General features: G+C 48.2%; 2 protein-coding genes across 4 annotated transcripts in view; both read left to right on the top strand.

Annotated features, from left to right (window-relative positions):
• Window positions 1–5761: 5761 nt before the first annotated feature.
• Window positions 5762–17060, top strand: ACP7 (acid phosphatase 7, tartrate resistant (putative)). Its single transcript, XM_030874538.2, is given in 15 exon segments — window positions 5762–5882; window positions 9305–9471; window positions 9473–9512; window positions 9820–10002; window positions 11084–11176; window positions 11179–11206; window positions 11426–11488; window positions 11587–11651; window positions 11654–11700; window positions 11784–11905; window positions 11979–12028; window positions 12120–12187; window positions 12306–12377; window positions 15673–15810; window positions 16950–17060. Coding segments are annotated over 15 exon segments (1368 nt in total).
• Window positions 17061–22085: 5025 nt separating this feature from the next.
• PAK4 (p21 (RAC1) activated kinase 4) overlaps window positions 22086–23037 on the top strand; it is a 46382-nt gene continuing 45430 nt past the window's right edge. For all 3 annotated transcript variants that reach the window (XM_060289412.1, XM_030874297.2, XM_070044302.1), the window contains exon 1: window positions 22086–22248. The gene's annotated coding sequence lies outside the window, so the exon portion shown is untranslated. The remainder of the gene's footprint in view (window positions 22249–23037) is intronic.

Raw genomic sequence — 23037 nt, 5'->3', positions numbered from 1 at the left:
TGGCATATATTTCTAGAAATTAATTTTTAAAAGGGAATACTGAGAAGAGAGTTTTATGCATGATCAAGATTAAGTTTAGATTGAATTTAATTAAATAAATGAATTTTAATATTAAAGGTAAAATGATGTAAAACTAGAATTTGGTTTTTTCTCTGTTGAGAGGACAAAGTTTTCTTGAAATCTGGATCTGCCTTTGATAAGAGATTGTAGAGTTTCTTTACCAGTGACTTCCTGCGCTTGCCTTTGAGATCTTTTATCGTCATTTTGGTTATATGTATCAGTATTGCCTCACAGTGACTTCTGATTCTATTTGACCAAATTTAAAACATTTTGATGTCTTTGACAAACTTTCTCAAATCAAATTCTAAATGAAGTTCTTTTGACCTCCAGCTAACTCTGGGATGCTTCAGTGAGGGCCCCTGAACATCCCAAAGAGAAGTATGAAACTAGTTAGGTATATTTGGTATATTAAATGACCTGGGAAACAATGCCAAATGAGTAATAATAAATCTTAAGTTACATTGTAAAGGTAAATATTATTAATATAAATGTTCTAGAAATTACATGAAGTTCTTAAAATTTGAAGTGTCCTGGTATGATGTCAGTCATCGTTTTAGCTGTTATCTTAAAAAGTTGTAAGTCACAACAAATTTCTTTTTCAGTCTTTTGCATATATAGACAATTATTGTCTTACACTGATGCTTTTACAAAAATGCTGGTAGATGACTCGCTTTTTTTTTTTTTTTAAGGTTTTTGCTTTATTTATTTATTTATTTATTTGGCCATGCAGTGCGGCTTTCAGGATCTTCCCTGACCAGGGATCAAACCCGGGCCCCCGCAGTGAAAGCGCCAAGTCCTAACCATTGGACTGCCAGGAAATTCCCAGATGACTTGCTTTTATGCTTCAAAACTAAATTAGACTCAGTAGCAAAGGGACTTCCACCTTGTGTGATGGTTATTTCAGAAAAGGCTGTCTTCTGGAGGGCTCCTGTAGAGTAAGCTACAGCCATGTGCAACAACATGGATGGACTTTAGAAGGCTATGGATAAGGGAAATACACCAGACGAAAAGGAGCAAATGCCTTTTCTCAGTCTGTGGCTGGTTATAGACGGAGTCGGGTTACACTCTCTGTGTGTACATTGTACTTCAATAAAAAGGTAAAACAAATATACAAACAAAAAATGAGATTGGCCCCAAGCTGGTAACTGTTGAATCTGGGCAATGAGGACATGAGGTTTGATCATGCCATTTTCTCTCCTTGTGTGTGTGTATGTGTGTGTGTTAAAGTTCAAAGTTAAAAAAAATTAAATTCCATATGTGATGCAGCAATTCCACTTCTGAGTATATACCCAAGAGAACTGAAAGCAAGGTCTTGAAGAGATAGTTGTACACTCATGTTCATAGAATTATTCACAACGGCCAAAAGGCAGAAGTAACCCACGTGTCCCTCGACAGATGACTGGATAAACAGAATGTGGTGTTTACACACAGTGGAATATTATTCAGCCTTAAAAAGGAAAGAAATTCCGATACATGCTGCAACATGGACCTTGAGGACATTACTCTAAGAGAAATAAGCCAGGCACAAAGAGACAAAAACCGTATGATTCCACTTATATAAGGTTCTTAGAGTAGGGAAACGTATAGAGGCCAAGTAGAATGGTGGTTGCTGGGGGTTGCAGTGGGGAGACGGATTAATGGGTCCAGAGTTTCAATTGTACAAGTTGAAAAGAGTTCTGGAGCTGGGTTACACAACAATGTGAATGTACTTAACATTATTAAACTCAAAGATGGTTAAGATGGTGAAATTTGACTCTTCAAGAATATTTTTTATTAAAAAAATTTTTTAATTCGATTTACAAAATCTTAAGGTGGCTCAGAATAAATTCAGCAAAAGATATGCAATATTTTATGAAAAATTTATAAAATTTTATTGAAGGGCGTTAAAGAAGAGTTAAGTATTGACACACAAGAGGACAAGATCTCCAGGTAACAATATGGACTAATCCAAAAGCACATCCTCAGGGCAAACATGAAGCTGTGGGTTGGTGACTACAATATATCATTTCCATAAAACTTAAAAACACATTTAAAAAATGCTATATAATGATTGTGGGCCAGGTACTTCCTTGGTGGCACAGTGGTTAGGAATCCACCTCCCAATGCAGGGGACATGGGTTCGAGCCCTGGTCCAGGAAGATCCCACATGCGGCGGAGCAACTAAGCCCATGTGCCACAACTACTGAGCCTGCGCTCTGGAGCCCGTGCTCTGCAACAAGAGAAGCCACCGCAATGAGAAGCCCGTGTACCGCAACGAAGAGTAAACCCCTCTCACCTCAACTAGAGAAAGCCCGCATGCAGCAACGAAGACCCAACGCAGCCAAAAATAAATAATTAATTTTTTAAAAAGATTAAAAAAATAATAATAATTGTGGGCCAAACATATGGAGAAAAAGGAGAACGTAACCCAAAGCATGTGCCTTCCCAGGACGGTGGCTGGGGGTGGGGAGTGGCATTGGAGGGAGGGGGCAGGTATGGAGTGTTTGGTTTGTCCCAGCTAAGGTTTGAGACCTGGCAGTCTCGGCTTCAGAACTGATGCCAACGGTTCCTCTAGGCTCCATGCCAAGTTCAGGGACTGCTGGTGGAGAAGGACCTGGGGCTCAGGGCACCTGCCTCCACCTGCCCCCCAAGAGCCAGCTCCTGGCTGAGACTGGTTCCCTCCAGTCACTGCCCTGCTCAGATGCCCCGCACAGCAGGTTAGAGGCGGGCTCAGGAGCCTCCTCCTTGTGGACCAGGGTTCAGCTGTGTGGCTTTGGGCAGGCTGCTGCCCTCCCCAAGCCTTTTTTCTCATTTTGTAAACTGGGATGGTAACAAGGCCTACCTTCCTAATTTTGGGAATTCCCTGGTGGTCCAGTGATTAGGACTCAGTGCTTTCACTGCCGAGGGCCCAGGTTCAATCCCTGGTCGGGGAACTACGATTCCACAAGCCGCGCAGCACAGCCAAAAAAAAAGAAAAAAGAAAAGAAACACTTCCCAGTTTTATTTTCTTACATGCTAAGTATTAAAAGATATAACCCACACATACCAAAGCTCTTTGGGGTCCTCAAAAATTTTTAAGAGGGTAATGTTTATAAACTGTTGCTGTAATTGAAATTTACCAGGTTCTTCTGCCATGGGGGGCGGGAGCGAGTGTTGGAAGGGCCAACCACAGGACAGTTAGCAGATTTCTGGCTTTGTCATGAGAAGAAATTAACAGTTGTTTTCCAACCCCACTGTAGTCGTCGCAAGACTCTCAAACATCGTCTATACACTCAACAAAGTTTCTAAATTACTATAATTTTGGACCTGTCCCTAGATCTTGAAGTTTAATGCACTGATAAAGAAGTACATATATTACTGTATTACATATCCAAAAAAATCATGTATCTGTAATTCAATAGCATCCGTTTCTTTTGTATCCTGTGTTTTTTTTTTCTTTTCTTTTTAATACATGTTAAAACATGATTTGGAGAAGGGCTTCACCAGCCTGCCACAGGTGACTTTAACAAAAACAACGTTCGTAACCACAGCTCCTGGAAGACCACCAGAAAAACTAGAACTAAGGGGAAGTTAAAATTTCTGAGGGTGAGCAGGGTCTTGAGGGTATTTGAATATGGCCAAGAGAGTTGCTTTTTATTACATTTTAAGCTGTAATGGAGACTCTAGAAGGTGGGGGAAAAAAGTCCAAACAGTGCAAAAGCCCATATTGAACCACCCCTACACCCTCAGTGTCAGTCTATGGAATCAGTGTTCCCAATCAGCAGACACTGCTATACCTGACTTGACAAAGCCAAATTGTGGAGTCATTTGATCTGCAGACAGGAAGACGAAACAACTAAAACCTGGACCCTCTGACTTTTCCTGCTGCTCTGGGAAAATACCCAAGAGTATTTTGCAGCAAGCCACTCACAACCTTCAAACAGCTCACAAAGGTTGACAGAGAAAATACTCACTTGCTCCCACCTAGACCCCAGGGCAATTTCTGGAACTCATGCATTAATAATAATAAAAATAACAGCTGATTCTTATCCAGCCCTTACTCTGGGCCAGTCCCTGTTCTCAGCGTGAAATTTCATGTGTCAACTGGTTTAATCCTCACAGTAGCCCATAGTGTCCATACTGTTATCACCCTCATTTCACAGGTGAAGAAACCAAGGCCCAGCGGGGTCGAGTAACCGGCCTCGGGCGCACGACTCAGAAGCAGCACAGTCATTCGGTGGACTTTGATTTTCTGTTTTCAGCATGCCCGGGGGCCTGAGGAGGAACCGGCGTGGACTAAGCTTGCAGAGTGAGGAAGGCGGAAGGAACTGCCAAGAATACAAAGCGGATGCCGCGGGAAGGGATGGGAGAATCTCCCCACACCCACCTCGGTCGCAGGCGCAGGTGCCAGCACACCTGGGTACCTCAGGATCCGGCAGGGCCAGAGCTGGGGACCGGTGTCAGTGCCCTGGGGGCTCCGTAGCTGCGGGATGGGGCTCCTGGGGGACGAGCATAGACCTCCTCTCCGGGTGCTCTCCTGGAGGCCGGCTTGGAGGTGGCGGCAGCAGCTTATCAAATTTACCTAGGTCCCCCTTCCCCCGCCCAGCCCGGGGAGGCGGGGGCGGGGGGAGGTGGGCGCGTGGGCATGGGCCGCCCAAGACCAGCCGGACCTGTGGAACCCGGGGCGCCAGCTGTCTGGGGAGGCAGTCACCTGGAGAAGGCAGGCTCTTCCGGGGCTGGGATAGCTGTGGGCGGCGGGATGTCTCAGCGCCTACAAACTCATAAAATACCGCTGTCCCACTGGTGCCCCGAGATGCACATGCTGGGAGTTGGAGCCCCAGCGGGTGAGCCAGGGACCTGGGGGGAAACTCCAGCCCCAGCTCCCGGCCCCCAGATTGACGATCCCGGCCTGGCTCTGCCCCGCAGGCAGGCAGGCAGGTCCTCGATGGGCTGGAGACCGAACTGGAGCAGGAAGGGAAGGGCTGGGGAGGAGGAGGGTGGGTATACAGGTGCAGGGTCAGGGGAGACAGGTGGAGATGGGGAGGAATTGGGGTCACTAAAGGCAGAATGGGATGCTGGGTAAGGGGCAAGGAGGACGGGGCTGCTCCAGGTGGGACGGAATTCTTGGGCGGTCTGGGGATGGAGTGGGGGGATTGAGGTTACTATGATGGAAATGGAAGGTTGGAGGATGGAGTAGACGGTGATGAGGTCTCTGAGGGCAGGGTGGAATGCTGGGGATGGGGTTGCCAAAGGCAACTTCCAACACTGAGACCCCCCAGCCCCACTCCCAAGCCTCTTGCATTGAGAGTGAGCGGTGGATAAGAGCAAGGGCTCTGGAGCCAGGACCCCTGGGTTCCAATCCCCGCCCCATCACACCTGAGCCACGCAACCGAGTCACTCCGTTTATCAGCTTCGTCATCTGTGACATGGGGCTGATGATCCGTGGCCACCACACAGAGGAATGTCGTCAGGCTCCCACGAGTTAATCTATGTAAAATGCTTAGCAGCCAGCGAGGCTCAGAGGGCATTTGCCTCTCAGTAGTGATGACCGTTTTTGTTTTTTCTCCAGCATCTGGATAACCGTCCCTGTGAAGACCTCCCTGCCGTCCTCCCTCCCTCCGTGGGATTTTGCCTGATCCCCCTTCTTTCCCCATCCTCCCCAGCCGCTCCTGCTGTTCTGAAGGGATCTCATACACGTTAGCCCCTTCCCCTTCCCCTTTCTGCTTCCCCCCTTCCCTCTGCCATGTGCTCCCCTCGTCCCTGCTGGTCCTGCTGCTGTCTGCTCCTCTGTTTCTCCCTGGGAGTCCAGGGGTCCCCAAAGGCTCCCAGCGCTGCCCCTGAGCAAGTCCACCTGTCCTACCCAGGTGAGTGTCTGCGACCTCTCGCTGGGCATTTCCCAGTGAGGCTCAGGAATCCCACACTGATTTCTAGGCTGGCGGTTCTTTCTGAGCTTCATGTGTCCACCTCTGTTAAATGGAGATTATAAGCAGCGGCGCATCTGGCTGTGTGGGAAATGACTCTGGAGCCCGGCCTATAGTAAGCGCTCTCCTAAGGGGGCTGCTGTCGTCCTCGCTCATTGCGGTGTTCTCACAAAGCTCCCTCCTGGTCCTTGATCTTCGGGTGGAGGTGCAAGGAGGTAGTAGGACCTTGGACTCTGGACTCTCTGCACCCAGACTTCCTGGGTTTTAACCCCAGCTTTGCTGCTTACCTGCCGTGTGAACTTGGGCAAGTGACTTAACCTCTCTGGCCTCAGTCTCCTCATCTGGACAATGGGGTAATATCAGTGTGACCTCAGAGTGACGAGTAAGTGAAATATCAGCTGTGAAGCAGCAAAAGGGAACTTGGCGTGTGGCGGTGCTTCTCACACGTTTTTGTCTCGGGACGCTTTGGCACAGCTAAAAAAATTATAAGAACCTTAGAGAGCTTCAGTTTATGTGAGTTACGTCCATAATAGTTGCCGTAACAGAAACTAAAACGGAGGCATTTAAAAATATTGATTCAATCATTAAAAATGAGCAATAATAAACCCATTCATTAGTAAGGTAGATGACATTTTTCATGAAAAATAACTACACTTTAAAAAAGAAAGGGAATATAGTGAGGAGAGGCATTGGTTTATATCTTTTTAAGTCTCCTTAATTACTCCTCCTATCTGTGACAATTCCTCAGTCTTTCCTTATTTTTTTGTGTGTCCTTGACACTTTTAAGGTAGTTTCTTAAGGGTTAGTTGCAATGAGAATCTGAAACCACATGAATGAACTGGCTTTGGCATTTGCTGGCTAAGTGACCTTGGACAAGGCACTTTGCCTGGAGGTCTCTGTGAAATGGAACAAAAATAAAACCCATTTCACTGTGAAAACCCAGTGAGATCACAGCTGGCCTTTGTTGGGCCTACACAATAATGATAATAATAATAAATATACTCTTACAAGCGATTCAGATGGAAGACTCATTTAACCTCTTATTGGACCTTAAGCTGTAAGTACTATTGTTCCTCCCATTTTACAAAAGAGTAAACTGAGGCTCAAAGACGTGAAGAGTCTGACCGCAGGTCACATAGCCTGGAATTTGAACCCAGGCAGGCTGGCTCAAAAGCCTGTCATATTTGTTTTTAAAACTGTAAATTTTGTACTAATTTTAGATTTAACAGAAATTTTGCAAAAAATATTACAGAGTTCTTATATCCCCCTCACCCAGTTTCTCCTAACGTGAACATCTTGACATTTTGGAGTACTGAGCTGTTGTCTTTCTGATTTTGTTTGGTTTTTATAGGACAGTCCTCACTTGGGGGTTATCTGCTATTTTCTCATGATTGGAATACGTATTGAATTACGTATTTTTCTGGCAAGACTGTCCTAGTGGGATGTAGTGCCCTTCTCAGTGCATGGTATCAGAGTGTTCGTGACACTGACATGTCTTATTGCTGTCACTGGTAATGTGAACCTTCATTGCTTGGTTAAAATGGTGCCTGCTGGGTTTCTCCACTGTAAAGCTTTTATTCTTTCCTTTGTATAAATATCCTTGTAATAAATATCTAGGGGAAGATTCCTTAAGGCTGGAAATCAGGTTTCTCCTGAAACTTTTGTGCACTAATTTTAGCATTCATTGGTAAATCTTGTCTGCAACAATTATTAGCATGGGGCGTGCCTAATTGTGATTTTGTAACTTTCTAATTCCCTCTCTCTGTCTAATTGAAATTTTACTGTAAGGAAGGGCTATCCCTCCCCGCCCCCTCTATTTATTTGTTTGTTTGTTTGGGTTATTTATTTATTTGGTATGGACTCTCGGATATTTATTTTATCCCATGAGTTAAACTCAGTACTATTGCTATTTATTTTGTGGCTCAAATTGTCTCTGACTTTGTCTTTTAGAACTCCTCCAGCTTGGCTTCTGTGTTCTTTCCACAACCCCACTCCCATTGTGTCTTGAGCACTGCCTCAACTTCTGACACCACCAATTATCCCAGACTCATCTTGTATATTTCCTACCCCATCTCTGGAATCAACTACTTCTCCAAGGAGCCCTGGTTCCTTTGATTGGAGAATGGGTATTTAGAAACTAAGATCTGAGCACTAGGTGTGCTCACTGCTACTGAGGCGTCGCTGCTCCTAGGCCCTCTCACAAACAGGGCTTGACAATACATGCGGATATGTTGATATGCATATGTACACACCTATATTTCTATATATATATGAATGTATAAATATGAAGCCCGCTCATGCTCTTAACGTCATCCTATACCACATAGTATTTTTAAAACCTTGATTTGCTGACGTTTAAGAATTAGGAGCTATCACTTAAGAATTAGGAGCTATCACTTAAAAGTTTGTATATCTACTCTTACATGCTTTTGGGCTATAAAAACCACCGTATATGGCTTCCCTGGTGGCGCAGTGGTTGAGAGTCCGCCTGCCGATGCAGGGGACGTGGGTTCGTGCCCTGGTCCGGGAAGATCCCACGTGCCGCGGAATGGCTGGGCGCGTGAGCCATGGCCGCTGAGCCTGCGTGTCCGGAGCCTGTGCTCCGCAACGGGAGAGGCCACAACAGTGAGAGGCCCACGTACCGCAAAAAAAAAAAAAAAAAAACACCGTATAAAGATTTGCTCTAGAAGTTGACAGATTGAGTGGTACCAGAGCTGAACGATGGCTCGTCTCTGAGGCAGGGCAGGCTCTACGCTTTGCAACATACTCCACGTCTCCCTGCTGCCTTACTCCTTACAGCTGGCCCTTGTCCCCATGTGTATTACCTAGCTGGCCTCTAGACATCTGAGTTGACAACCCCTAAACTATGTCATGTGTAAAATACGCGGAACAGGCCTGCACCCAGTAACGATATTAATAATAATATTCATTCACTCGTGTAACCCTGACTGTACTAGGCACTGTTTCAAGTACTTTACTTTTATTTTTTTACATCTTTATTGGGGTATAACTGCTTTACAATGGTGTGTTAGTTTCTGCTGTATAACAAAGTGAATCAGCTCTACATATTTTACTTTTACTTATTCATCTAAGCCTCACAGAACCCTATAGGGAAGATACTATTATTATTCCATTTTATTGAGAAGGAAACTGAGGCTCAGAGAGGTGAAGTGACTTGCCCAAGGAAAGCACAGCTTGGAAATGGTGGAGCGGGGATTGAACTTGGAAAGCTGCAGAACCTGTGATCTTAACTACTAAATGTTCAAGAGCCCCTCAGTCTCTCGTTATTGCCCCTCACTCTCCTCACATCCCTCCCCACCCCTGCCCAGGCCTCACTGCCCGACCCCCATTTCCTTTCTCTCCAGGTGAGACAGGCTGCATGACTGTAACTTGGACCACATGGGTCCCAACCCCCTCGGAAGTGCAGTTGTTCAGGCTGCAGTTATGGGGGCCCCTGCCCCTCCGGGCTCAGGGCACCTTCAGCCCCTCTATGGATGGGGGCATTCTCTGGCGGAAGCTCTACATACACCGACCGAATCACACTGCAGGGGCTGCTGCCCAGGGTCCAGTATGGTGAGAGGGGCCCTGGGCCCAGGTGTTGAGGGGGGAATGGGAAGAGGAGTGGGATGTGGGCTAGAAGCTGCTATTGGCGGGTGGCTCAGGTGGGCTGGTACCCCTTCTGCTTACCTGCAAGCCTATTGTATAAGACCCTGGGATGAAAATGGAAGGCTGGGGACCTGGGGTGAGGTGGACAGAAGGGGCATAGGGCAGACCCATTCAATCCCCACACCAGTTGAAGACGGATGGGGGTGAAGGAGACATCCTGGGGTGCCCCCCACCCCGCTCCCCAGCCGACTGTGACCTTTTCCTTTCCCCTCAGTTTACTGCTGCGGCAGTACTCAGGGCTGGAGCCGTCGGTTCCTCTTCAGGGCCCTGAAGACTGGGCCCCACTGGAGCCCCTGTCTGGCTGTGTTTGGGGACATAGGGACTGACAATCCTAGGGCCCTACCCTGACTGTGCAGTGACACCCAGCAGGGCAGGTACGACGCTGTTCTTCATGTGGGTGAGGCATCAGCCAGGGTGCGCCTGGAGGTTTGGGGTCGGGGAGGGGAAGCTTGGGTGGGAGGCAACGCCAGGACCGCGGAGGGGACCTGGGCCGGGGCTAGTGTGGCTCTGCAGGCTGGGGGATGAGACTGGCCACAGAGACGGTGCTGTGGTCAACCAGGCTGCCCAGGTTAAAATCAGTCTTGACGCTTCGAGCTATGTGCGTTGGTCTTCTCCTCTGTATTATTGTTATAAGGGCTAAGACTAGGTTAGAATTCACAGGGCTCTTGTGATGACTAAATAAGTCGATATTGCCTGTCCTGTTGTAAGTGCTACACAAGTGTTTGTTGTCATGATCATTTCTGTTGTGATTTGAGAGGACGGGAACCAGATGGGAGATGGAGATTGGGGCCGATATAGTTCAAAGCCATAGTAGACTCTGGAATCAGGCTCCCAGGGTTCGATTCCTGGATCCTCACTAACCAGCTCTGTGACCTTAAACGAGCACTTAACCCCTCCGGGCCTCAGTTTCCCCATCTGAAACGGGGATGATAATAACATCCACCTCAGAGGGTGTTTTGAAGATTCAGGTGATCGAGCATGTAAAGCATCTGAAAATGTGCCTGGTACCTGACTAGACTACGTCAGTCTTTTTTTTTTTAATTCACCCTTATATATTTTTTTATTTGTTTATTTTGGCCCCTCCGAGGGGCATGCAGGATCTTAGTTCCCTGACCAGGTATTGAACTTGTGCCCCCTGCAGTGGAAGCACCGAGTCTTAAACCACTGGATCACCAGGGAAGTTCCCAGACTATGTCAGTCTTAACGTTGTTATTACTCTGAGAAGGGGTGAGATGGCGGCTGGTGTGCTCAGAGCACAGGAGACCGGCAAGGTCCTGCAGGGGCCCTCGGGGACCAGAGGCTCAGGAAATGGTTCCAAGCGCACATGCGCGTGGGTGTGAGGTAGGGATCGGAGAACCAGGACGCCTCACAGTGGGGGCGACCAGGACTTGCACAGCCCGCACGTGACCAACCAGGTCTCTCGAATCTGGAGAGAGCAGAGCCAGGTCTGGGTCCTCATTCTCTCCTCCACCCCCCAGGAGACTTTTTCTACAACATGGATCAGGACAACACTCACGTCAGGGACAAGTTCATGAATCTCATTGAACCTGTGGCCGCCAGCCTGCCATACATGCGTGTCCTGGGAATCACGAAGACCGCTAGTGAGGCCTGAGGGCTTCAGGGTGGGCAAGGGCCTGGCCAAAGAAAAGTCCTTCCTAGTGTCTCACCTTAGTCTCTCGTACTGCAGCAGCTCATTTGTGGAAGGGAGAGGAAAGGAGATGAGGGCTGGGCTGGGAGCCAGGCCTGGCCTGACAGTGGGAGGTGGGGGTGGGCGGGGGCACCCAGACCCTCTCCCCACCATTTTACTTCCTTTTATCCAGCAACTTCTCCAACTACAAAGCTCGCTTCATCATGCCAGGGGACAGTGAAGGCCTGTGGTACAGGTAACCTGAGGGAAGCTGGGGGACTGGCCTCCCTCCCCTGAAGGATGGGAGATGCAGGAGAGACCCCATATTTGACCTCTGCCCTTTGACCCTTCCAGCTGGGATCTGGGCCCGATACACATCATTTCCTTCTCCACTGAGGTATATTTCTTTCTCCATTACGGCGCCACCTGGTAGAGAGACAGTTTCGCTGGCTGGAGAGCGACCTCCAGGTAACCTGTGGATGTCCCCCTTGGACCTGCCTCGCCTCCCCCTCCTGCAACCCCTGCCCCTCACACTGCGCCCTTCTCTGCAGAAAGGCAATAAGAACCCAGCAGCCCCGCCGTGGGGTCACCGGCCCAGGTACTGTTCCACTGCTGATTGGGATGACTGCACCTGGCATGAAAGCAAGGTGAGGACCCCCTCCCTGGGGAAAAGGTGCTGAAATCCAGGTTGGGGGGTTGGCCCGAGTCACCCCTCACCTCCTTGCTCATCCGGCCCATGTTTGCAGAGGCCTCCTCGGCAAGTTCTATGAGTTGGAGGATCTTTTCTATAAATACGGTGAGTGACCCCAGGGGACTCCCCAGCCCCAGGCCCCACCCCCCATCTCTCCTGGATTCAGGGACCTGACCCCCCTCTTGCTTTGTATCAGGGGTGGACCTGCAGCTGTGGGCTCACGAACGCTCCTATGAATGCCTGTGGCCAATTTACAACTACCATGTGAGGCCTGGGGTGGGCTGAGAGCCATGTGGCTGGTGTCAGTGGACCGCCCCCTCAAGGTCAGGACCGCGGGGCCTGGCTGGGTATGACAGACCCCTCCCCTTTGTCCCTTCTCCAGGTATTTAATGGCAGCCGAGAGATGCCCAACACCCACCCTTGTGTCCCCGTCCACATCATCACCGGATCTGCCGTGAGCAGGGTGGGGGGAGGGGGGGTGCTGCTTGGGCCCCTGATCTATTGAGGGCTGCACCTGTACCAGCCTGGGTGCCTCATCCTTTATACAGCTGCTATCTCTTAGGTGGTTAGATGCACCTAGTATCAATAGCATGCCCATTGCACAGATGTGGAAACAGAGACTCAGACAGTAAAATACTCCTTCAGAATCACAGGATCAGTAAGTGGCGGGGGCAGGGGGTGCTTGCCCAGGTCTACTGGATGGATCCAGGGCAGAGGGCTTATTATTAGCATTGTAACTGGACTCCAGACTTTATTCGCATTGCACCAGCTTTCCCACCAATGACCTTTTTCTGTTTCAGGATCCCACACTGTATTTAGTTATTGTGTCTCCTTAGTCTCCTCCAAACTGTGACGGTTCCTCCCTCTTCCCTTGTCTTTCATTCAGGTCAGTTGTTTTTTTCAGAATGCCCCTGGATCTGGGTTTGTCTGATATTTTCTCCTGCCAAGATTCGGGTTATGCATTTGGGGCCACACAGTCACAAATGATGGTCTGTCCTTCTCAGAGGGCCATACCGGGGTGGGGAGGGGGTCCCTGTCCTCACTGTGTCTCATTCCTGGAGGGATTTCTCTGAATCACCTGTTTAAGGAAGTGTCTGCTGGGTTCTTGCTCTGTAAAGTTGTTGTATTTCCCTTTTTAGTTGATAAACATCTTGGGGGAGATGATTTTAGACCCTGCAAATGTCCTGTTTCTCCTCCAACTTTCACCTGCTAATTTTTGAACACATCAGTGGGTCTTGTCTGTTACAGTGATCGCTGGGATGTTCTACTGGGGATCTTCTATTTCCCTCATTCCTCCTCGATTTATTAGTTAGCATCCTCCCATGAGGATGAGTTGTCCCTTCTGCCCCATTTATTTGGTTAGTTAGTTATGGATTTATACTAGTATGGGCTCATGGGTAATTATCTTCTCCCGTGGGCTCTAATCCAATACTCCTGCCGTTTATGCTGCTGCCTACGTTGCTCTAACTTTGGCCACTGGGAACTCTTCAGATCAGGCCGTGTCCTTTCGATGTGTCCCTGTCGTTTTTTGGGGTCTCTCTTACTTTTTGGCACTACAGGGTGCTCCAGGATCATCTTCTGTCCCCCTACCCCCACCCGCCGAGCCTTGGAATCAGTCACTTCCACAAGAAGCAAGGGCTTATTTTTTAAGCTGTTTCTTACAAATTAGTGAGATCAAAGTAAGAATCTCTCATGATAAAAATTCAAACAGAACAGAGGGCAGGAGGTAAAACTCTCCACACCCTTCTTAGTCCCACTCTCAATGGTTACATCTCGGGTGGCATTTGAGAATATTTTCCATGTATGCAAATGAGTCATTGTCTCAATAGAGATGTGTTACGGCATCACCCACTTTTTAAAAACAGCTTGGATCATGCTTCATACCCTAGCAGTTCTCAGCCTTGGTGCACGTTAGAATTACCTGGGGAGGTTTTAAAACTCCGATGCCTGGGCCCAACCCCAGAACAAACACCAGAATCTCCGAGGGCTCGGCCCTGGCATTGCCACCCCTGTGCGGCCACCACCTGCAGCAGGAAATAGAATGTTATCAGTACAGGTGACTCCTCATAGGTGTAGGTGATCACTATTCTGACCTTAATCAGTGCAGATTAGCTTTTTTCTTTCATTTTAAATTTTGAAATTATTTTAGACTTACAGAAAAGTAGCAAAAATAATACAAAGATGTTCCATATCCCCTTTCCCAAGATTTCCCAAATGTGAACATTTAACCACGCTTGTTTCAATCTCTGTTTTTGTCTGTCTGTCTGTCTGTCTGTGTGTGTGTGTGTGTGTGTATACATTTTACTATTATTTTCAGATCCGATGAAGAGTACGTTGCAGAAATGATGCCCCTTTATCTTTCCATCTGTATGTCCTAAGAAAACGAGGACATTCTCTTACATCAGTACAGTATAATAATCAGATTCAAGTAGTTAACATTGATAATATACCATTATCTAATCTCATTCAAATTTAGCCAATTGTCCTATTCATGTCCTTTAAATTAAAGAATTTTTTTTTTCTGGTCCAGAATCTAGTCTAAGATCATACAGTCTACTTCCGTGTCTTATCTCTCTCCCTTCCTTTTTTTTTTTGCGATACGCTGGCCTCTCACCGCTGCAGCCTCTCCCGCTACGGAGCACAGCCTCAGGACGTGCAGGCCCAGCAGCCATGGCTCACGGGCCCAGCCACTCCGCGGCACGCAGGACCCTCCCGGACCGGGGCACGAACCCGCGCTCCCTGCATCGGCAGGCGGACTCTCAACCACTGCGCCACCAGGGAAGCCCCCTCTCCCTTCCTTTAATCAGAAACATTTCCCCACTCTTTCTTCATTCTTCATGACTTTGAAAAATTTGAAGAGCATAGCAAAGTTGTTTTATAGACTATCCCTCAGTTCGGATTTGTCTGATGTTTGCTGGTGATTAGACTGAAGTTACACATTTTGGGTAAGAATAGACAAAAGCGATATTGTGTTCTTTTCAGTGCACCCTATGAGGAGGTGCGTGGTACCTCTTTAGCCCCTTTAAGTCTCAGTTTACACATCTTCTCCACCATAGTCACGATTTTCCCCTTTAAAATTAACAAGGGTCTCCTGGAGGTACTTTGAGACTCCACAAATATCCTGATATTCCTCAAATTTTCGCCGCTACTTTGACCATCCATTGATGGTTCTGGCTTCAATCAGTTACTATGATGATGGCTGCAAAATGGTGATTTTTTTTGTTTTTGAGGCTGATGCTCCCTCATCCTTTCTGCTCACATTACCTGGGTTTCTACTGCAAGGATAAGCACTTCCTCTCCCCCAGGCAATGACGATTTCAATAGCTTTCTTGGAGGGTCTACTGTGCAGCGAGGGTTGAGAGCCACCAATTTCTTCTATTCTGTGAATTGCATTTTCCCCTTAACCATACGTCTTGGCCATTTTTCTCTACCGCCCCACTTTGTGATGGCTACCCTATAATTTACTTAACTGACCCCCACTGATGGCCGTTTGGCTGGCTTCCAGCTCAGGGCTTTTCGAGAAAATGCTGCAGTGGACAGTCTTGTACAGCCATGCACTGTTCTAGAAGTCAGAGAACCAGGAAACCTGGTTGGGTCAAAACACTCAGCTGTGAGCATTATCAAGATCAAGTCTTAACTGGCTTTGTCTTCCTTGGGGGTGGCAGGGTCCCGGTCTGGCAGGTCTTTTCTGCTCCCCAGTGGGTACTCCACCTGCGCCAGCCCTGGGTCTAAATGATTCTCTTCGGCAGGGTTGTGAGGAGCGGCTGACCCCCTTAACCCTCTTCCCGTGGCCCTGGAGCACCGTGCGCATCAAAGAGTATGGGTACACACGGCTACACAACCTCAATGAGACCCGTGTCCACATCCAGCAGGTGTCTGATGACCAGGTCAGCAAGCAGTGGCCCAATCACCTGCCTGAGTAACCAGGCCTAGCATGCTCTGGAGCCAAGTGGTTTCAGAAGTGGACGTGAGAGCTGGAAATCCTGGGTTCAAATCCTGCCTCTGCTATTTACCGGCTGGATGACCTCAAGCAACTTTGAGCCATAGTTTTCCCATCTGAAAAATGGGGATATTAATAGTTTCTACCTCACAGGGTTGAATGGGGGTTGAATGACTTATTATATATAAAGTGCTTAGAACAGTTTCTAAAACACAGTCGATTCTATAGGTATTTATCACATGAAGCAGGGGAAGAAAAAGGTAGGTTGTGGGAGACAGGTAGAGGGAAAGCAATATGATGTGTGTGTGTGGTAGGGATGGCTTAAGGTTAGACGGACCCAAATAATCATGGCTCACCTTTCTTTATTTCTGCCATTGTAGTTTTATAAAGGTGCTAATAACTGATTGATTGAACACCTGTTGTGTTCCAGACTCTGAACTGGATGCCTTATAGTTAGTCCCTTTAATCACCACAACAATACCATGCAACAAATTTTCTTTTCATTTTACAGCTCAGAAAGGGGAGGTAATTTTCCCAGGGTCACACAGCCAGAGGGTGCAGAACTAAGATCTGACCCCAAAGACCATATTCTTTTTATGATAAATAACTACTATTTACTGTGTAGCCCATACACCACAGGCAGGCTCTTGTGTATGTTATCTATTCAGTTCTCCCCATTTTATGGAATATGGAAGTGAGGCTCAGAGTAGGGGCATGTGCTGAAGGCCACATAGGGAGTGGCTTTGCTGGGATATAAAGTGAGTTTTGTCTGACTCCAGGGTTTGTGCTCTAATAATAATAGTCCACACTTATCCAGTCCTTGCCTTGTGCCAGGTTCCCTTTTCAGCCTTTTCCAAATATCTCACTTAATTCTCATGATAGCCATGATGTAGGTACTATTACTATCATCCTCACTTTCCAGTTGAGGAAAACTGACACTGAGAGAGGTCTAATAGCTCACCCAAGGTCACACAGCCTATCAGAGGCAGAGCTGGGATTTGAACTCAGGCCACTTGGCCCCAGAATCTGGGCTTTCAGCCTTCATTACCTCCTTTTATTTTATTTTATTTTTTCTGTCCCTTGCATGATGGGAAGATTGTGGACGATGTCTGAGTGGTGAGACCTCTGCTTGGCCGGATGATGTACCTCTGGGGATGGAGACAGCTCTCATCAGGAACCCTGGGCCTTGCTACCTAGGCTGGGGTACCCAGGCCCGGGAGGGTGTCAGGGAGGTCCTCGACTCCTCTACCTTCCTAGGTCCCATGTGGGGTGGATACAGCCCTGAGGGAGCTGGAGCAGCTCTCCCCTCCCCGAGAGGTGGGGGTCCCAACCTGCTGTGTTGGGAGAGCAGCTGTACGGACAAAGTGAAGCAAGACAGGTCTTGGGTGGCACAACCCTGCCCTCCTGCATAGCACTGACTGGGCAGAGTGTCCACAGGGCCTCAGGAGTAAAGAGGCTTATGGCTGTGTCTCCGTGGACTCTGAACTTCTGCTGGGGATGCCCCACTGGCCCGACTCCTCTCCTGACTACGGAGCAAGGGCCATCACCAGCCCCAAGTCAGCAGGGTGGGCATGGCTGTCATGACACCATTGTCCAGCAGGTGGCGATGGTGACTTTCTCCTCCAGGCCGGCCCTTAGTGCCAATCAGAGGCCTGTCTCCAACGGCCCAAGGAGCAGTAACCAGTGTCCTTCGTGCCTCAGTTTCCCAGCCTGGCACTGACTTATCCTGGAAGACGGGAAGTGTTAACACTCCTAACTTCCAACTGGGGCAGCTGACAAACTTAGGAGCTCACGGAGCTGCCATTTTCCTCCCTTTTTAAATTTTTCCCCCTCCCCCTGTTTCCCTTCTTCCTTTCCTGTATTCAATCGGTATTTATTGAGCACCTGTCATGTGCCAGGACCTGTTCTCCGTGCTGTGAACAACACAGAGATGTCTGCCCTCATGGAGCCGACATTCTATCCAGGGTGTCGGACAGCAAACACAATAAATAAGTAAAACATGTAATGGTAAATAGTGATAAATGCACAGAAAAAGCAGGAAGGGGGATAGAGAGTAGTGGGGGGCAGTGGCAGTTTTCACGAGGGTGGTCAGGGAGACCTCACGGAGAGGGTGATGTTTAGATCTGAAGGAATCTGAAGGGGAAGCCTTGTGAGCAGAGCAGTTCAAGCAGAGGAACAGCTAATGCACAGGCCCTGAGACAGAAGCACGCCCATCCTGTCAGAGGGCAGAGGGAGTGAGAGGCAGAGTGGGGATGAGGGCAAGGAGGTGACTGGGGCAGATCGCGTGGGGCCTTGTGGGTCACAGGGAGGACTCTGTCCTTTATCCTGAGTGACATGGAACCAAGGGAGGGCTCTGAGCTGGGGATGGACAGGATCTGACTCCAGAAGTCCTAGGCAAAGGCTGGGCTCTGGCCCCAGGGCTGAGGGCTCCCCTGAGAGAAGCCTGTGAGCCCCTAGCTCTGGCTGATGGCACATGTATTCCTCCATTGCGCCATGCAGTTTCAGCCTCCTCACATCTTATTCCCCCCCAGGCTCCACTAGGCCCAAGGCTCCTTGCAGTTTCTTTCTTTCTTTTTTTTTTTTTTATTTACTTGGTTGTGCCAGGTCTTAGTTGCAGCAGTTGGGTTCCTTAGTTGCAGCAGGCAGTTTCCTTAGTTGAGGCTCACCAGCTTCTTAGTTGTGGCACATGGGCTCCTTAGTTGTGGCTCGAGAGCTCCTTAGTTGCAGTTCACTGGCTCCTTAGTTGTGGCATGTGAACGCTTATCTGCGGCATGTGGGATCTAGTTCCCTAACCAGGGATTGAACCTGGGCCCCCTGCATTGGGAGTGTGGAGTCTTAACCACTGGACCACAAATTTGTAAATGCTCTTTACATATAAAGGACAGGAAGCTTTGCTTGCCATCTATATATTGCCACTGATCTTTTCCCATGATGTATTGAAACTTATAATTTTTTAAAAAATTTATTTATTTTTGGCTGTGTTGGGTCTTCATTGCTGCGCGCGGGCTTTTCTCTAGTTGCGGCGAGCAGGGGCTCCTCTTCGTTGTGTTGCGCGGGCTTCGCACTGCAATGGCTTTTCTTGTTGCAGAGCACGGGCTCTAGGCGCCCGGGCTTTAGGAGTTGTGGCTCATGGGCTCTGGAGCACAGGCTCAGCAGTTGTGGCGCACAGGCTTAGCTGCTCCCCGGGCCAGGGCTCGAACCCGTGTCCCCTGCATTGGTATGCAGACTCCCAACCACTGCGCCACCAGGGAAGCCCAAAATTTATCATTTTTATGAGGCCAAATCGTCCTCACTCTCCTCACCTTTTCCATCTATTGAGGGTCACCTCCTCACCAACCCCTCCAGGAAGCCTGCTATAGGAGGCTCTTTGGGCCCGATTTCCTCTCCCAGGGCCCTGAAGTAGAAGGGCCTGATTGCCCATCCTGAGGAAACCCTTGGAGCAGATCTACCACTGGGCTTGTTCCAGGGCTCTGATCGCTGACTGAGATCCCCAACTAAGTTACAGGAGGGCTTCCCCAAACATGGGTTCTAGAGCCTGATGCCCTGCACTGTGTGCAGGGTATTAAAGAGGCAAAGACTAGGTATATGTATATGTGTAAGGGAATCACTTTGCTGTACACCTGAAACTAACACAACACTGCAAATCAACTATAGTCCAATGTAAAATTAAAAAGAGAGAGACAAAGGCTGTACCCGGCCATCCTCCCATCACTGGGATTTGGATAAAGTGCCATCGTCTCAGCTACTAGACTTGCTTGTTTTTTTTTGTGTGTGGGGGGGGGTGAGGTGGGGTTGCAGAGTCTTAGTTCCCCGCCCAGGGACCAGGGATTGAACCTGTGTCTCCTGAAGTGGAAGGGCAGAGTCCTAACCTCTGGACCACCAGGGAAGTCCCAAGACTTGTTTTTTTTTTAAAAAACGGAGACTCAGTAAGGCAGAAAGACTTCAAAAGAGCACAAGAACAAGAATGTTTAATGCTGGCAAGGGTAGTTTAAAGGGCATATTCTCTCCGAACACTGGCGGGTGTGTGAATTGGATCCCTGCAGCACAACTTGGCAATGTGTGTCCCAGGCCGTGGGGAGGCAGCAGAGGGAAGTTAGCGAGAGCCTTGCTTGGGCATCAAAGCTAGGGATGAACCCAGTGTGGGGTTTCGAGCAAATGAAGTTACTTCTCTAAGCCTCAGTTTCCTCCTCTGTGGAGCAGGGATAATCACAGCCCCTGCTGATTAAATTATGCAACTTAGCACCATGTATAGTGCACAGAAATGTTTGAAGCATGGGAACTGTTACTATTATTAAATCTTAAAGATGTACGTTTCCTTTGACCCAGCAGTTCCAACTGTGGTAATCTTTTCAAAGGAAATAATTAAAGATGTGCACAAATATTTAACTGCTTGGATTTTGGGGGTGGGATAAATTATTTATAATAGCAAAATATTTATCACAGTTTAGATGTTCAACAAGAAAGAGTGGTTCAGACAAATTAGCATTCATTGATAGAATGGCATCTTATGCAGCCATTAAAACAAATGTTCTTGAAGAATATTTAATGACCTGGAAAGTAACTGGTGATATTTATAGTCTTGTTTTAAAAAGATACAAAATTCTTTATAAATGTGTTTCCAATTCTGTTTTAAAAGGTAGGTAGGGGGCTTCCCTGGTGGCGCAGTGCTTAAGAATCCACCTGCCAATGCAGGGGACACAGGTTCGAGCACTGGTCCAGGAAGATACCACATGCCGCGGAGCAGCTAGGCCCAGGCGCCACAACTGCTGAGCCTGTGCTCTAGAGCCTGCAAGCCACAACTACTGAAGCCCACGCGCCTAGAGTCCGTGCTCTGCAACAACAGAAGCCACGGCAATGAGAAGCCCGCGCACCGCAACGAAGAGTAGCCCCTGCTCGCCGCAACTAGAGAAAGCCTGAGCGCAGCAACGAAGACACAACACAGCCAAAATTAAAAATAAATAAAATAAATTTATTTTAAAAATAAATAAAAGGTAGGTAAATGCACAGAAAAAAAGACATTATGCAATCACTTATTCATTGCTTCTGCAGGTATTAATTAAATGCCTACTATGTGCTAGACACTGTGCTGGGGCAAGGGAGATGCACTAAATATTTAAAAGTACCTCTGTGGAGGTGGATTTACAACTTATCCAACCATCCATTCAACAAATGGGCAAGTACAGTGAACAAAACAGACAAAAATCAATGCTCTCATGGTGCTGACACGACAGCAGCAGAGAGAGCCAAAAAACAGTAACTATGATTATCTAATCATCTAGTATGTTAGAAGATGATTTGAGCAACAGAAAATAAGAAAAAGCAGACAAGGTAAGGGCTTTAGTAGCATGTGAGAGGGATGTTTGCTGCATTAGTCAGCATGGGCAGGAACAGTCCCACTGATAAGATGACATTTGAGTAAAACCCTGAAGGACAGAAAGGAGGTAGCCATGACGATACCTGGGGAAAGAGTCTATTCCAGACAGAAGGAAAATGCAATGCAATGACCTTGAAGTGGGAGAGCACCTGATTTTTTTTTTTTTTTTTTTTTTTTGGAAGAGCAAAGTGGCTGGAGCTCAATGAGTGCAATCACAGAAAAAGATGTCCGAGTTTAGATTACGGGGGTTTTTTTTCAAAAAAATTTTTTACAAATAAATACTATAAACAACAAAACAAAAACACACAAAAAAACCTTATAAAAAGATTAAATCAAACTGTGCCTTGATTCCGGGCCAAGTTCCCGGACTCAGACTGACAGACGTCGTCCAAAACTCATTATTTACTTCCTGTGATCCCGAACCAGCTCGTTCGCCCCTCTAAACCTCAGTTTTATCTGTAAAATGGGTATTAACATACAATACGTCTGTTGTGAGTATTCAGCGAGAAATTTCACTTGGCGGGGTGTCTGACACATAGTAAATGCTTACGAACTGTTTCTGGCCATTATTACCATTACTGCCTTCCACCCACTAACTCCTTTTGAGGGAAGGTGGGAAGTTCTGTTACCAGAGGATAGCCATTTTCCCCTTTAAGAATCCAAGTGGGCTGGGAGCCAGCCTCTCCGCACCCTTTCCAAATTTTCCAATCCCTGCTTGGCATTTTCCGCCCGAAGGTCTCCGATTGGACTATCAGCACCAATCAGAGGCTGGAGCGGCGCTGCCCGGAGCCCAGCTCCGCCCCTGAGCGGGCCCTGCCCCCGGCCCAGTCAGCCCCGTTGCTATGGGGACTGGTGGACGGCGAGGGGGGAAAGCCCCGGATGTTCGTTGGGGATTCAACATGGCGGCGGCAGTGGCCGTGGTGGCGGCGGCGCAAGAGAGCTGAGGGCGGCGTGAGGGAGCCGATTTCCGGGCCGAGCAGCTAGGCCGCGAGCGACTGCGGTGCCGAGCCGGTAGGATAAGTGGTCTGGCCACGGGATTGGGGTGCGCCGGGCGGTTGTAGAGCGGTTAGGCGAGTAGGGGGCGGGGCCGCTGGGGTCAAAGTTCACTTGTGGAGGGAAGGGTCGCGTCCGGGGGGGTCGTGGGTCTACGCTGAGCGGGAGGGAGGGAGGTGTATAGGAGGTCAGAGGTCAAACTAACGAAGGGGGCGTGGCGAAGGGGGGCGCAAAATTCGAAATTTGAAGTGGGAGTTCGTTGGAGGGGCACGGGGTGAATGTCAAAAACGGGGGTCAAATTAATAATTTGATGGGAGGATGTGCCTACGAGGGTCAGAGGTCACAACCGTGGGGGCGGCGGTTGGAGTTAAGGCAGCAGCCAGTGGAGCAAATGCAGGAGACTTAGGTTGGGGGGCATCTTTATGAGATCAAAGGTGGGGCGTGACCAAAGCGAGCAAAAATCAGAATCTGATGGCCCGACAGATGATGTTCCCAAGGGTCGAAAGTTAAAACCCAAGTGGGACATATTGCTGGAGAGGAGGGGTAGGACATTCAAGAAAGAAATCAAAGGTGCTTTCTGGTGAAAAGAATGAAAAGAATTCCAAGCACTCATAAAGCACTATGTGTCAGACCCTGTTCTAAACTCTTTACACGTATTTAATCCTGACCACAACCTTATGGGCTTGGTGCCATTATTAAGAGGCCAAGTGATTTGCCCAGGGCCACCTCATGAGTACGTTTTGCAGCTGAGATTGGAACTCTGGAGTTCTGGGCCCAGAGTTCTATGCTCTGCTGCCTCTCAAATAC

This window comes from Globicephala melas, chromosome 19 (assembly GCF_963455315.2).
Source record: "Globicephala melas chromosome 19, mGloMel1.2, whole genome shotgun sequence".
NCBI classification, from domain to species: Eukaryota; Metazoa; Chordata; class Mammalia; order Artiodactyla; family Delphinidae; genus Globicephala; species Globicephala melas.
The sequence above is the reverse complement of the archived record's forward strand: the minus strand, read 5'-3'. Positions and strand labels throughout refer to the sequence as shown.